At 43.5% G+C, this 14,619-nt stretch overlaps 2 protein-coding genes across 11 annotated transcripts in view; one reads left to right on the top strand and one right to left on the bottom strand.

The window, feature by feature from the left end:
• Nucleotides 1–1,262, bottom strand: part of gpam (glycerol-3-phosphate acyltransferase, mitochondrial) — a 189,870-nt gene extending 188,608 nt beyond the window's left edge. For 3 of the 7 annotated variants that reach the window (XM_059947965.1, XM_059947970.1, XM_059947968.1), the window contains exon 1: nt 1,100–1,257. The gene's annotated coding sequence lies outside the window, so the exon portion shown is untranslated. Of the gene's footprint in view, nt 1–161; nt 457–1,099 lie in introns of those variants that run through there. The other 4 variants (XM_059947969.1, XM_059947972.1, XM_059947966.1 and 1 more) reach the window with 4 other exon arrangements.
• A 115-nt stretch (nt 1,263–1,377) lies between these two features.
• sfxn4 (sideroflexin 4) overlaps nt 1,378–14,619 on the top strand; it is a 122,856-nt gene continuing 109,614 nt past the window's right edge. The window contains exons 1-2 of one of the 4 annotated variants that reach the window (XM_059947975.1): nt 1,378–1,687; nt 6,478–6,543. In XM_059947975.1, the coding sequence (XP_059803958.1) occupies nt 1,649–1,687; nt 6,478–6,543 (105 nt within the window). In that variant the 5' untranslated portion in view covers nt 1,378–1,648. Of the gene's footprint in view, nt 1,688–6,120; nt 6,372–6,477; nt 6,544–14,619 lie in introns of those variants that run through there. The other 3 variants (XM_059947974.1, XM_059947977.1, XM_059947973.1) reach the window with 3 other exon arrangements.

Below are 14,619 nucleotides of genomic sequence, written 5' to 3'. Positions count from 1 at the left end.
AATCATTTCCCTGTTCTGGGCACCTTTCTCAATAGTTATGGTGTTTTAAACCCTCTCATCTGCAAATCAGTGTCTCCCTTATCATTTGTGATCAACTTCAACACCTTCCGTTCTGAGGGATCACCCAGTCCTCTTCCCACCACTGGTGGTATCAGACTCACCTTCTCTCCAATCCCCTCAGTGGCATTCAGAAACACAGACTTTGCTTGTCTTGGGTGGTGTTAGACCATAAACATTGGAGCAGAATTAGGCCATTCAGTCTGCTCCGCCATTCCATAATGGCTGATCCTGTATCCCAATTAACCTTTGATGGGAATTAACCGGATCCTTTGATACCCTGAAAGATCACGAAACTATCAACTAAGGGATAGTCTAAGGGATCCGTCACTCTCTCCCCCCCTACCCAAGGAGACTGCTCACCTTCATTGCACACTCACTCTCCCACCGTACCCTTCACAATGTGGACCCCTCCCACACATCTGCCTCTCCCCAGGATGAACACCCCACACACATCCCCCTCTCCAGGAGTGAATAATCCCCACACACACTTCCCCCTCTCCCCAGTGACCACCCACACACACATTTCCCACTCTCCCCAGTGACCCCCACGTACTTCCCCCTCTCCCCAGTGACTATTCACACACACTTCCCCCTCTCCCCAGTGACCCCCACACACACACACACTGCCCCCTCTCCCCGAAGTGAGCCCCCCCCCGCACTTGCCCGTCTTCCCGGAGTGAACCCCACCACACACACTTCCCCCCCTCTCCCCAGTGACTATTCACACACACACTTCCCCCTCTCCCTAGTGCGACCTCCACACTTTCCCCGCCCTCCCGAGGCGGTCCTTCCTCTCTCCAATCACTATTATTCTGATATCGGGGGTCTCTCCTCCTTCCTAGTCTGGTGCAGTCTAGCCTAATTTGTTTTTTTTGGGGGGGGGGGTGGGATTGAATTTTTATCTTTGTCCTGGCAGGTTGCTCTGAGAATGGCCCGCGCCTCCATCAATACGACAGGCCGGCCACAGGGTGGGAACCAAAGACTGAGGGCCGGGGACTCCCGGACCGTCTGACCATGTGACACCCACTCGACGACCTACCTCAAGACATGTTGAAACAATCGGTGCCGATACCGGAATACCTTCGCATCGCTGACGACAATGGACTCCTACAAACGCTCGTTCACAACAACCGCCGGCACATCGAACTCCCACGCCGTTCTGCATGAGGGTGGCGCTGCACCTCTCCTCCCAGCCGCACGGTGGCGCTCCTCCTCAGCGTCCAGACCACACCGCACCCTCACCTTCCTCACCTTGGAATGATCGCTGGTCCCGACAGCAGTCATCGCCATAATCCCTCCTCCGGGCCGCGTGGTGGCGCCCTGGTCTCATTCCTTCCAGCCGAGCTGCGGCGAATAGGAATCATTAGTCTTTCTCTACTTTATTTATCTTTTATATTGTGCATACATTTATATCTGCTGTTACACAACAGGAGACCGTATCATTGTGCCAGCGTCTATTCTGAGGCTGGAGGAACAGAACCCTGCTCTCCGGTACCACCTGGAATTCTGTCCCCACTGCTTGTGGTCCGCAAACAAATCAATCCGGGTGGGGTCAGCTAAGGTCAAGTGCTGATTTCTTCAGGGTGCAATGGAACCGAGTGTCAATCAATGGAGGAGGCATGAGCAGGTAATCAATTAATCAATGGCAGAATCGTAACTTGTATTTAGCTATTTGCGCTTATCGTATGTATTTATAGAGCTATTACTCCATCCTACGTCCTATGGGTCTTGCTCATTATCTTTCAATGCAAAGAACTCAAAGTCAACATTCTCATCAATAAACCCCTGCATGGGTTTCCTTTGCCTTCTAAACTAGGCAGCATCCGCCAGAGCAGGCCCTGGGGACCTAGGGTAGTTTCTGGGTTCTGCGACGACTCAAGAGCCTAACATGTGACAGACTTTCTGCTGATGGGCTGGGGGATTGGGGCGTTTGTGAGGTGGCGCACTCCTGCCATCACATAACACGGTTTTAATCTTGAAATTCGGAATATTTCCTAAATGCTTTTTCTCAAATCTAAACAGCAGTAGGCTAGAAATTCCTATGAATCAGTGTGGAGGTGTTGGGTGGATGATGCCCAACAGATCCAACTAGGATTTCAGAGCTGGGAATGTTGGCTTGGGAGAGAACTCTGATAAGAATTTTCTTAACTTACTGTGAATCTAGAGGGCAATATTGGAGTCATCTTTCCAAAGGCTTCAGGTGACTGCTATAGTTCAGATTAGATTAAAAATCGTGCAAAAAACCCAGAAATAATATATATTTTTAAATATTCCCGCAATCCTGATTGAGAAGTTACAGAACCTGGGCCTCTGTACCTCCCTCTGCAATTGGATCCTTGACTTCCTAACCGGAAGACCACAATCTGTGCAGATTGGAGATAACATTTCCTCCTTGCTGACGATCAACGCCGGTGCACCTCGGGTGTGTGCTTAGCCCACGACTCTACTGTCTCTATAACTATGACTGTGTAGCTAGGCATAGCTCAAATATCTATAAATTTGCTGATGATACAACCATTGTTGATAGAATCTCAGATGGAGACGAGAGGTCACTGTAATAACCTGGTACTCAACGTTACTAATTGGAAAGAGCATATTGTGGACTTCAGGAAGGATAAAACGAAGGAACACATACCAAACCTCATAGAGGGATCAGAAGTGGAGAGAATGAATAGTTTCAAATTCCTGTGTGTCAAGATCTCTGAGTATCTAACCTGGTTCTAATATATCGAAGCAGTTATAAAGAAGGCAAGACAGCGGCTATACTTCATTGGGAATTTGAAGAGATTTGTCATGTCAACAAATACACTCAAAAACTTATATAAATGTACCATGGAGAGCATTCTGACAGGCTGTATCACTGATTGGTATGGGGGTGGGGGGGGGGCTACTGCATAATTGAATATAATTGACCTTATTTCTTACATCCTACACATACATGAGGAGTAAAAATCTTTATGTTACATCTCCATTTAAATGTGCAATTATAGTAATTTATAATAAATAAAACAGTCAATGTAACAGAGTACACTCAAATCAATGTGAATTAATCGGTCTTTCCTTGTAATTGTCCTGAATCATGGGAAGTTCACAATTACAGATGCGCTGGGCTGTCCGCACCATTCTCTGCAGAGTCCTGCGATTAAGGGAGGTACAGTTCCCATACCAGGCAATGATATAGCCAGTCAGGATGCTCTCAATGGTGCCCCTGTAAAAAGTTCTTAGGATTTATGGGCCCATACCAAACTTCTTCAACCATCTAAGGTGAAACAGGGCCAAAAGAAGCTGCAGCGGGTTGTAAATTTTGGGTACTAGCCTACAGAATACCCAGGACGTCTTCAAGAAGTGGTGTCTCAGAAAGGCAGCATCTATTTTAAGGATCTCCAGCACCCAGGGCAGAATCAGAATCGGGTTTATTATCATCGGCATGTGACGTGAAATTTGTTAACTTAGCAGGAGTTCAGTGCAATACATAATCTAACAGAGAGAGAAAAAAACAATAATAAATAAACTATTACGTATATTGAATAGATTTTTTTAAATGTGCAGAAACAGAAATACAGTATTTAAAAAAAAAAGTGAGGTAGTGTCCAAAGCTTCAATGTCCATTTAGGAATCGGATGGCAGAGGGGAAGAAGCTGTTGCTGAATCACTGAGTGTGTGCCTTCAGGCTTCTGCATCTCCTACCTGATGGTAACAGTGAGAAAAGGGCATGCCTGGGTGCTGGAGCTCCTTAATAATGGACGTTGCCTTTCTGAGACACCATTCCCTAGTCCTGGGTACTTTGTAGGCTGATTCCCAAGATGGAGCTGACTAGATTTACAACCTTCTGCAGCGTCTTTCGGTTCTGTGCAGTAGCCCCTCCATACCAGACAGTGATGCATCCTGTCAGAATGCTCTCCACAGTACAACTATAGAAATTTTTGAGTGTATTTGTTGACATGCCAAATCTCTTCAAACTCCTAATAAAGTATAGCTACTGTCTTGCCTTCTTTATGACTACATCAATATGTTGGGACTAGGTTAGATCCTCAGAGATCTTGACACCGAGGAAACTGAAGCTGCTCACCTCTCCACTTCTGATCCCTCTCTGAGCTTTGGTATGTGCTCCTTCATCTTACCCTTCCTGAAGTCCGCAATCAGCTCTTTCATCTTACTGACATTGAGTGCAAGGTTATTGCTGCGGCACCACTCCACTAGCTGGCATATCTCACTCCTGTGTGCCCTCTCGCACCACCTGAGATTCTACCAACAATGGTTGTATTGTTCGTAAATTTGTAGATGGTATTTGAGCTATGTGTAGCCACACAGTCGTGTGCATTCAGAGAGTAGAGCAGTGGGCTAAGCACACACCACTGAGGTGCGCCAGTGTTGATTGTCAGTGAGGTGGATATGTTATTACCAATCCGCACAGACTGATCTTACGGTTAGGAAGTCAAAGATACAATTGCAGGGGGAGGTATAATCAGGATTGTGGGAATGATGATATTAAATGCTGAGTTATAGGCGATGAACAGTATCCTGACATAGGTGTTTGTGCTGTCCAGGTGGTCTAAAGCTGTGTGGAGAGCCACTGAGATTGCATCTGCCATTGACCTATTGTGGCAATAGGCAAATTGCAATGGGTCCAGGTCCTTGCTGAGGCAGGAGTTCATTCTAGTCATAACCAACATCTCAAAGCATTTCATCACTGTCGATATGAGTGCTACCGGGCAATAGTCATTAAGGTAGCCCACATTATTCTTCTTAGGCACTGGTATAATTGTTGCCTTTTTGGAGCAAGTGGGGACTTCTGCCCATAGTAGTGAGAGGTTGAAAATGTCCTTGAATACACCCGCTAGTTGGTTGGCAGAGGTTTTCAGAGCCTTGCTAGTACTCCATTGGGACTTTCTGCCTTGCGAGGGTTCTCCCTCTTTAAAGAGGGTTCTCCCTCTCTAACATTGGCCTCTGAGACAGAGATCACAGGATCATCAGGTGCAGCAGGAATCTTCACAGCTGTAGTTGTGTTCTCCCTTTCAGAGCGTGCATAGAAGGCGTTGAGGTCATCTGGTAGTGAAGCATCGCTGCCATTCATTCTATTGGGTTTCACTTTGTAGGAGGTAATGTCTTGCAGACCCTGCCAGAGTTGCCGTGCATCTGATATCGCCTCCAACCTTTTTCGAAATTGTCTCTTCGCCCTTGAAATAGCCCTCTAAATCATACCTGGTTTTCTGGTACAGACCGGGGTTGCCAGACTTGAATGCCACAAATCTAGCCTTCAGCAGACGGTGTACCTCCTGGTTCATCTAAGACTTTTTGTTTGGGAATGTAGAGTAAGTCTTTGTAGGCACGCACTCATCCACACAGGTTTTAGTGAAGTCGGTAACAACTGTAGCATACTCAACCAGATCCAAAGATGAGTCTCTGAATATAGTCCAGTCCACCAATTGAAAGCAGTCCTGTAGGTGCTCTTATGCTTCCCTTGTCCAAACCTTCTTGGTCCTCACTGTTGATGCTGCAGTCTTCAGTTTCTGCCTATACTCAGAGATTAGAAGTACAGCCAGATGATCAGACTTCCTGAAGTGAGGACGTGGAATAACATGGTAGGCATACTTGATGGTGGTGTAGCAATGGTGTTGTTTCCTCTGATATTGCAAGTTGATGGTAATTGCTTAGTGATTTTTTTCAGACTGGCCTTGTTAAAATCTCCCAAAACAATGGTGAAGACGTTTCTCATTGTTACCGTCAGGTAGAAGATACAAAAGCCTGAAGGCGCACACGGAGCGATTCAGGGACAGCTTCTTCCCCTCTACCATCCTTTTCCTAAGTGGACATTGAACCTTTGCATACTACCTCACTTTTTTAATATGTATTCTGTTTTTTTGCAAGATTTTTAATCTATTCAATATAAGTATACTGTAATTGATTTACTTGTTTTTTTTTCTTCCATATTACATATTGCATTGAACTGCTGCTGATAAGTTAACAAATTTCATGACACATGCTGGTGATAATTGGCAGCAGCTTCTTCTTTATGTATCTGAGGTTTTATGAGGGAGGTGCTATTGAAGGAATTTCAGTTAATTACCTGAGTGAATTTAATGGTGGTCTTTTAAGTATAACCATAGAGAAACATATGTTTAAATGCTGCTTTAATCACAAGCTTCTCTCTTAATTTAAGAAATTAACTTTGCTAACTCCAAAGTCAAAAAATAAGGACAATAAAAATGAAAAAAAAGTTGATAAGAAAATTCATGTCCAACAATACAAAAAATCTTGTTGCAAAATCCCACCCTGGACTTTCCCATGCTGTAAAAATATTCCAGCATCAGGTAAAGAAACTTCTAAATTTCCACACTAATAAACAACTTATCATTTAATTGTTACATGTTTGCTTATGTTGTTTTGCTCTGTTAGTTTGACTGTTGTGTTCTTTAGTCTTTCCTCTGCAGGATTCTTCAGTGGCTGGATATCCTGGACCCTACAACATTACTAGCATCAGATGTAAGCAGTATTTTATTTAAAAAGACTGGATATCCTGGATCTTACAACATTACTAGCATCCAATGTAATCAGAATTTTATTTAAAACCAACAATCAAATTTTACATGCAACTTTGCAATGAGTTTTCCATGGTACAGTGAACTTTTTACAGATTGGTCTTAGTATTTAAAAATAATTATTTATATTATCTACATATTTTCCTTTTACTCCACCAGGTAGGCCAGAGCATTTAAGATGTGAGTTTTAATGTAAGGAGGGTGAAAAACATTTTATTAAAGTGATTGGAGGAAAGTATAACAGGAGATGATCAGTTTTTTTTTGCACAGAGTGGTAGAGGCAGATACACTAAGAACATTTAAGAAATTCTTAGGTAGGCATGTGGATGATAGAAAAATGGAGTGTTATGTCAGAGGGAAGGATCAGATTGATCATGGAGTAGGTTATAAGGTTGGTACAAAATTGTGGGCCGAAGGGCCTGTACTGCCCTTTAGTGTTCTTTGTTCTATATTTTATGTATGCAATTGTGCTGTAAGGAATTGCCTTTGAACACAGCAACATCCCACATAGATTAAGGAGGTAAGTGATGAGATAAAAATTTCTTTATGTCGTATTTCAAAGCAACTTTTCTATGAGGAAATGAGAGACTATTTCTAATCTGGATCTGATAAATCTAAGCAAATGTTATGAGTAACAAACAATCACATTAATTTCTGAGTTGTGCTAATCGTGATTAAATTTAGTGGTCTTGAAGGGACTGCCCACAATAAACATACCCCAACCTTTTGTAGGTTGATCTGTGGGAAATTGCATCTGACATCACCATGGGAGATTGCCATGCATTAGAGTGCAAGAATAAACGTTCCATTAGAAATGGAACTGAAATTAAAAATGAGGTAGACTTTGCAAAAATAAATTAAGTTGTTGTGGTGATAAGCGATTCATTAGTTAGGGGAATGGACAGGAGGTTCTGTGGAGGAGAACAAGATTCTCGGATGGTATGTTGCCTCCCAGGGGTCAGGGTCCAGAGCATCTTGGATTGAGTCAGGAATCAAAAGGTTGAGCATGGTGCGACTAGTGTCCTGAGCTGCATATATTTCAATGGAAGAGGTATGTAGGAAAGGCGGATATACTCAGATCATGGATCAACATGTAGTTACGGTACTATGTCTGGTGCCCCTGGTGTGGCCTCCTGTATATCGGTGAGACCCGGTGTAGATTGGGAGACTGCTGCGTTGAGCGCCTGTGCTTCGTCCACCAGAAGAAGTGGGATCTCCTATTGATTGCCCATCTTAATTCCACTTCCCATTCCCACTCCGAGATGTCAAGATGTAACAAGGTGGATGAATTGAATGTGCAGATAGTTATTAATGAATATGATATAGTTAGGATCACAGAGACATGGCTCCAGGGTGACCAAGGATGGGAGCTCAACATCCAGGGATATTCAATATTCAGGAGGGATAGACAGGAAAGAAAAGAAGGTGGGGTAGCGTTGCTAGTTAGCGTGGCTAGTTAGAGTATTGTGTGCAGTTTTGGTCCCCTGATCTGAGGAAAGACTTTCTTGCCATAGAGGGAGTACAAAGATTGATTCCTGGGATGACAGGACTTTCATATGAAGAAAGACTGGATGGACTAGGCTTATACTCACTGGAATTTAGAAGATTGAGGGGGGATCTTATTGAAACGTATAAAATTCTAAAGGGATTGGACAGGCTAGATGCAGGAAGATTGTTCCCGATGTTGGGGAAGTCCAGAATGAGGGGTCACACTTTAAGGATAAAGGGGAAGCCTTTTAGGACCGAGATGAGGAAAAACTTCTTCACACAGAGAGTGGTGAATCTGTGGAATTCTCTGCCACAGGAAACAGTTGAGGCCGGTTCATTGGCTATATTTAAGAGAAAGTTAGATATGGCCCTTGTGGCTAAAGGGATCAGGGGGTATGGAGAGAAAGCAGGTACAGGGTTCTGAGTTGGATGATTAGCCATGATCATACTGAATGGCAGTGCAGGCTCGAAGGGACGAATGGCCTACTCCTGCACCTATTTTCTATGTTTCTATGTCAATCCATGGCCTCTTCTATTGTCATGATGAGGCCACACTTAGGGTGGAGTGGCAGCACCTTTATATTCTGACTGGGCATCCTCCAACTTGATGGAATGAACATTGATTTATCAAACTTCTGGTAATGCCCCTCCCTCCCTTCACCATTGCCCATTCACCTTATCTCACCTTATCTCCTTGCCTGTCCATCGCCACCCTCTGGTGCTCCTCCCACCTTTCTTTCTTCCATGGCCTTCTGTCCTCTCCTATCAGTTTCCCCCTTCTCCAGTCCTGTATCTCTTTCTCTAATCAACTTCCCAGCTCTTTACTTCACCCCTCCCCTCCTGGTTTCACCTGTTGCCTGTTGTTTCTCCCTCCCCACCTTTTAAATCTACTCTTTTTTTTCTCCAGTACAGCTGAAGGGTCTTGGCCCAAAACATCAGATGTACTCTTTGCCATAGATTCTGCCTGGCCTGCTGAGTTCCTCCAGCATTTTGTGTGTGTTGCTCGGATATCCAGCATCTGCAGATTTTCTCTTATTGTGACCTGGAGTTATGATGTTGCAGCCATGAGTGAGGCTTGGAGGGGCAGGACAGGCAATTCAATATTCCAGGCTTCTGTTTTAGATATGACAGAGCAGGAGGGATTAAAAGAGGTAGGGTGGTGTTAGAAGTTGGAAAATGTCACGGTAGTGCTCATTCAGGACAGACTGGAAAACTCGACTAGTGAGCTGTTACAGGTAGAACTGAGAAATAAGAAAGGTATGACCACATTGGCAGAGCTTATTTTGTTGACCAAACAATGATCATAGAGATTTAGAGAAACATTTTTGTAAAGAGATCACAGACTGTTGAAAGAAGCATAAGGTTTTTATAGTAGTGATTTTAACTTACCAAACATTGACCAGGAAACCAATACTGTAGAAGGTCTAGATGGGATAGAGTTTGTCAAATGTGTTCAGGAAAAATTTCCTTCATCAGTACATAGAAACCTCAATGAGAGAGCATGTGATACTGTATCTGCTATTAGGGAATGAGACTGGGCCTCATTCCTGTTGCCTTCCGGGTGCCATGGTCTAGGACATCTCGGATCAAGTCCTCAACATTCTTAAGTGAGAGAGTTTGTAGCTGCAAGTTGTGGTCTATGTATGTACCAATGATATGGATTGGACAAGTGACGAGGTTCTGCGTAAGGAGTTCAGGGATTTAGGTGCTAAGTAAAAGGGTTATGATCTCAGGATTGCTGCATGTGCAAGTGAGGCTAGAAATAGGAAGATTATACAGTTTAATACATAGCTAATGTGTTGGTGCAGGAGGGAGGACATAAGATTTTTTGGATCATTGGCCAGTGGTATCTGAACTGGAACATGACTAATACCCTAGTGGGGTAGTATTGTTATATAACACAGTGAAGTTTAAATGAGAGTTGCAGAGGGATGCGAAGCAGAGTGCCAGAACAGTTTGTGGAGAGGATGGGAGACCTCAGCCTAAGTTAGGAATCAAAGGGTCGAAAATGCTGCGACTAGTGTCTCGAGCTGCCTGTATTTCAATTCAAGAAGTATCATAGGGAAGGCGGATAATAGTGCTGAAGATGAGGCAGCTGGTTTACAAACAGAGGCAATGTGTGGTGAGAGAAGCTCACTACATATTGAGGAGCAGATAGGGAAACAGATCCTGGAAAGGTGTAATAATAACAGAGTTGTTGTGATGGGAGATTACCGCTTCCCAAATATCGATTGGCATCTCCCTAGACCAGGGGTCAGCAACCTTTACCACTGAAAGAGCCACTTGGACCCGTTTCCCACAGAAAAGAAAACACTGGGAGCCGCAAAACCCGCTTGACATTTAAAATGAAATAACACTGCAAACAACGTTTTGTTTTGCCTTTATGCTATGTATAAACAAACTATAATGTGTTGCATTTATGAAATTGATGAACTCCTGCAGAGAAAATGAAATTACATTTCTGCATGCAACAAAAACATTTTGAACTCCGAAAAAAAGACGTTGGGTTGAAGGTTACTTTTAAGTAAAATACTCAACGTCTATTTGAGTCCTTCTTGTATTTATGAAAAACGCCAAACTTAAATTTGCCGCCAGCAGCAAACCAAAAATAACGTCAGCCAGCTGTCAACCTGAAAAATAAAAGGACTATTTCACTGAACAATGAAAACATATGAATATACGTAAAATAATAGGCAATTAAAATATTTATCATACTTGTTCAGGTTGACTCACACCTGACAATGCAGTCGTATTTAGTAGGGATGGATCGATGCTTAGGGGAGTGACCGGGAAGGATAATGTGTTTTTTTCCTCTCTGAACTCACAGAAGCGTTTCCCAAACGATGTTTGCATTGCGATGATTGCAGAATGTAAATACTCCGAATTTATCATGTCGTGACCTTGTTTGAACTCTCTCAAATTGGGGAAGTGAGACAATGTGCCTTTCTGTAAATCTCTGGCAAGCAACGTCAACTTGCGCTCGAATGCCAAAACATCCTCCAACATGTACAGGGCTGTACGTCCTTACCCCGTTGAAGAGCTGTGTTCAGCGTGTTCAGGTGCGCTGTCATGTCTACCATGAAGTGTAGCTTTTCCAGCCACTCTGGCTGTTCCAGCTCAGGAAAGTTGAGCCCTTTGCTGCCCAGGAAAGTTTTCACTTCTTCCAGACACGCGACAAAGCGTTTCAGCACCTCCCCCCTGGACAACCATCAGACTTTGTTGTGCAGCAGGAGATCAGAATATGCAATTTCCAGCTCGTCCAGTAACAAACGGAATTGACGGTGATTTAAACTTTTTGCCATTATTTTATTGACAATCTGAATGACAACATCCATTACTTCTGTGCATTCCGGAGGAAATGTTTGAGCGCATAGTGCCTCTTGGTGCAAGATGCAGTGAAAAGTCAGCAGCTTTCTGTCCAGCGACTTCTGCAGTAAAGCCACAATTCCCTTGTGCGTTCCCGTCATATTCGGTGCCCCCATCAGTAGCTACTGACACCAGATGGGTGGTCTTTATTCCTTTGGCTCTTAAACAATTCAAGACAGCCTCACAGATGTCCTCCCCCCGTGTTTGGTCTTTTAGAGGTATCAACTCAATCAGTTCTTCCTGTGGCCCGGCAGAGTTTACATACCGGCAGAACAACGCTATTTGTTCAATATCACCTTTGTCTTTAGACTCGTCACAGGCAATCGAGTAGGCCACAGCTGAATTGATGTCTTTAATTTGCTGTCTTGTGATGTCTTCTGCCATTTTTATGGTTCTGTCTTTGCAGAGAGGGGCATATCCCTGATTTTCTGCACAATTTCACTCTTGTTTTTAAAGTCCGTGAATAGATGTTCTGAAATCTTAATGAAAGATTCTTTTATATATTCACCATCTGTAAACTGCTTCCCGTGCCTGACTATTTCCTGAGCGGCAATATAACTGGCGTATGTCGTTGATTTTTCAGACTTCATCCATTTCTGGAAATGATTTTTGCTCAGATCAACCTTCCGCATCAGTTCCGAAACGGCTTTTTTTCTCTCATCTCCATCCGGATATTTTTGAGCAAAGGCTGCGTGTTTATTCTGGAAATGCCTTGCGACATTTGACTTTTTGTTGTTTGCTAGTTTCTCATTGCATATTAAGCATACCGGTAAACCAGTCTCGTCAACAGTGAAAGCAAATGAATCTGTCCACGTATCATTAAACGTTCTGTTTTCTTCAGTCACTTTTCTTTTTTTAGAATTCTCCATAGTTGGCTTACCTTGGATCGAAAAATTAAAGAAATCGCGCACTGGCGGGTGTCAGGTATTGGCAGTGGTGACGTATATTAATAGCGATAAAAACACGTTGTAGCGGTGTGCTCACGCAGTCAGTAAACTGCAGTCGAATAACTTTATTCGAACTAAACAGCCTTGCTTTTAAGCCTCCCTCAACCCAGCCCCCATGGACGCAGATGCTGCAAAAGACGCGTACTCACAAACCCCCGTAGGCTATCTCCCTTAGCCGGAATGCTGGCTAATTGTGAGGAAATGTGTCGCCACACTTAGATTGTACAAGATCACCATAATCTTCAAATTTAGAATTACATTTCAAAAGCTAACAAACTAACATAAAATACATTTTAATTAAATACTGACCAATTATTTCCCAAAGCCACAGGGAGCCGCAGCACAGAGGTGAAAGAGCCACAAATGGCTCGGGAGCCGCAGGTTGCCGACCCCCGCCCTAGACCGAGGGGTTTAGATGGGATGGAGTTTGTTAGGTGTGTTCAGGAAGGTTTCTTGACACAATATGTAGATAAGCCTACAAGAGGAGAGACTGTACTTGATTTGGTATTGGGAAATGTACCTGGTTAGGTGTCAGATCTCTTAGTGGGACCGCATTTTGGAGATAGTGATCATAATTCTATCTCCTTTACAATAGCATTGGAGAGAGATAGGAACAGACAAGTTCGAAAAGCGTTTATTTGGAGTAAGGGGAATTATGAGGCTATCAGGCAGGAAATTGGAAGCTTAAATTGGGAAGAGGTTCTCAGGGAAAAGTATGGAAGAAATATGGCAAATGTTCAGGGGATATTTGTGTGGAGTTCTGCATGGGTACGTTCCAGTGAGACAGGGAAGTTTTGATAGGGTACAAGAACCGTGGTGTACAAAGGCTGTAATAAATCTAGTCAAGAAGAAAAGAAAAGCTTACAAAAGGTTCAGAGATCTAGGTAATGCTAGAGAGCTGGAAGATTATAAGGCAACAGGAAGGAAATTAGGAGAGCCAGAAGGGGCCATGAGAAGGCCTTGGCAGGCAGGATAAGGAAAACCCCAAGGCATTCTACAAGTATGTGGAGCAAGAAGATAAGACGTGAAAGAATAGACCTATCAAGTGTGACAGTGGGAAAGTGTGTATAGAACCAGAGGAAAAAGCAGAGGTACTTAATGAATATTTTACTTCAATATTCACTGTGGAAAAGGACCTTGGTAATTGTAGTGATAACTTGCAGCAGACTAAAAAGCTTGAGCATGTAGATATTAAGACAGAGGATGTGCTGGAGATTTTGGAAAGCATCAAGTTGGATAAGTCGCCAAGACTGGAGGGATATACCGCAGGCTACTGTCGGAGGCAAGGAGGAGATTGTTGAGCCTCTGGTGATGATCTTTGAATCATCAATGGGGATGGGAGAGGTTCCAGAGGATTGGATGGTTGCAGATGTTGTTCCTTTATTCAAGAAAGGGAGTAGAGATAGCCCAGGAAATTATAGACTAGTGAGTCTTACTTCAGTGGTTGGTAAGTTGATGGAGAAGATTCTGAGAGGCAGGATTTAAGAACATTTAGAGAGGTATAATATGATTTGGAATAGCATGGCTTTGTCAAGCGCAGGTCATGCATTACGAGCCTAATTGAATTTTTTGAGAATGTGACTAAACACATTGACGAAGAAAGAGCAGTAGATGTAGTGTATATCGACTTCAGCAAGGCATTTGATAAGGTACCCCATACAAGGCTTATTGAGAAAGTAAGGAGGCATGGGGTCCAAGGGGACATTGCTTTGTGGATCCAGAAGTGGCTTGCCCAGAGAAGTAAACAGTGATTGTAGACACGTCATATTCTGCATGGAGGTCAGTGACCAGTGGTGTGCCTCAGGGATCTGTTCTGGGACCCTTACTCTAAGTGATTTTTATAAATGACCTGGATGAGGAAGTGGAGGGGTGGGTTAGTAAGTTTGCTGATGACACAAAGGTTCGAGGTGTTGTGGATAGTGTGGAGGGTTACAGCAGGACATTGATAGGATGCAAAACTGGGCTGAGAAGGACAGATGGGGGTTCAAACCAGATAAGTTTGAAGTGGTTCATTTTGGTAGGTCAAGTATGATGACAGAATATAGTATTAATGGTAAGACTCTTGGCAGTGTGGAGAATCAGAGAGATCTTGGGGTCTGAATCTATAGGACGTTCAAAGCAGCTGTGCAGGTTGACTCTGTGGTTAAGATGGCATATGGTGTATTGGCCGTCACCAGTTGTAGAATTGAATTTAGGAGCTGAGAGGTAATGTTGCTGCT

The sequence above is a fragment of the Hypanus sabinus genome, chromosome 22, assembly GCF_030144855.1.
Source record: "Hypanus sabinus isolate sHypSab1 chromosome 22, sHypSab1.hap1, whole genome shotgun sequence".
NCBI classification, from domain to species: Eukaryota; Metazoa; Chordata; class Chondrichthyes; order Myliobatiformes; family Dasyatidae; genus Hypanus; species Hypanus sabinus.
Note: the sequence above shows the minus strand (reverse complement) of the source record. Positions and strands in the feature narration are given on the sequence as shown.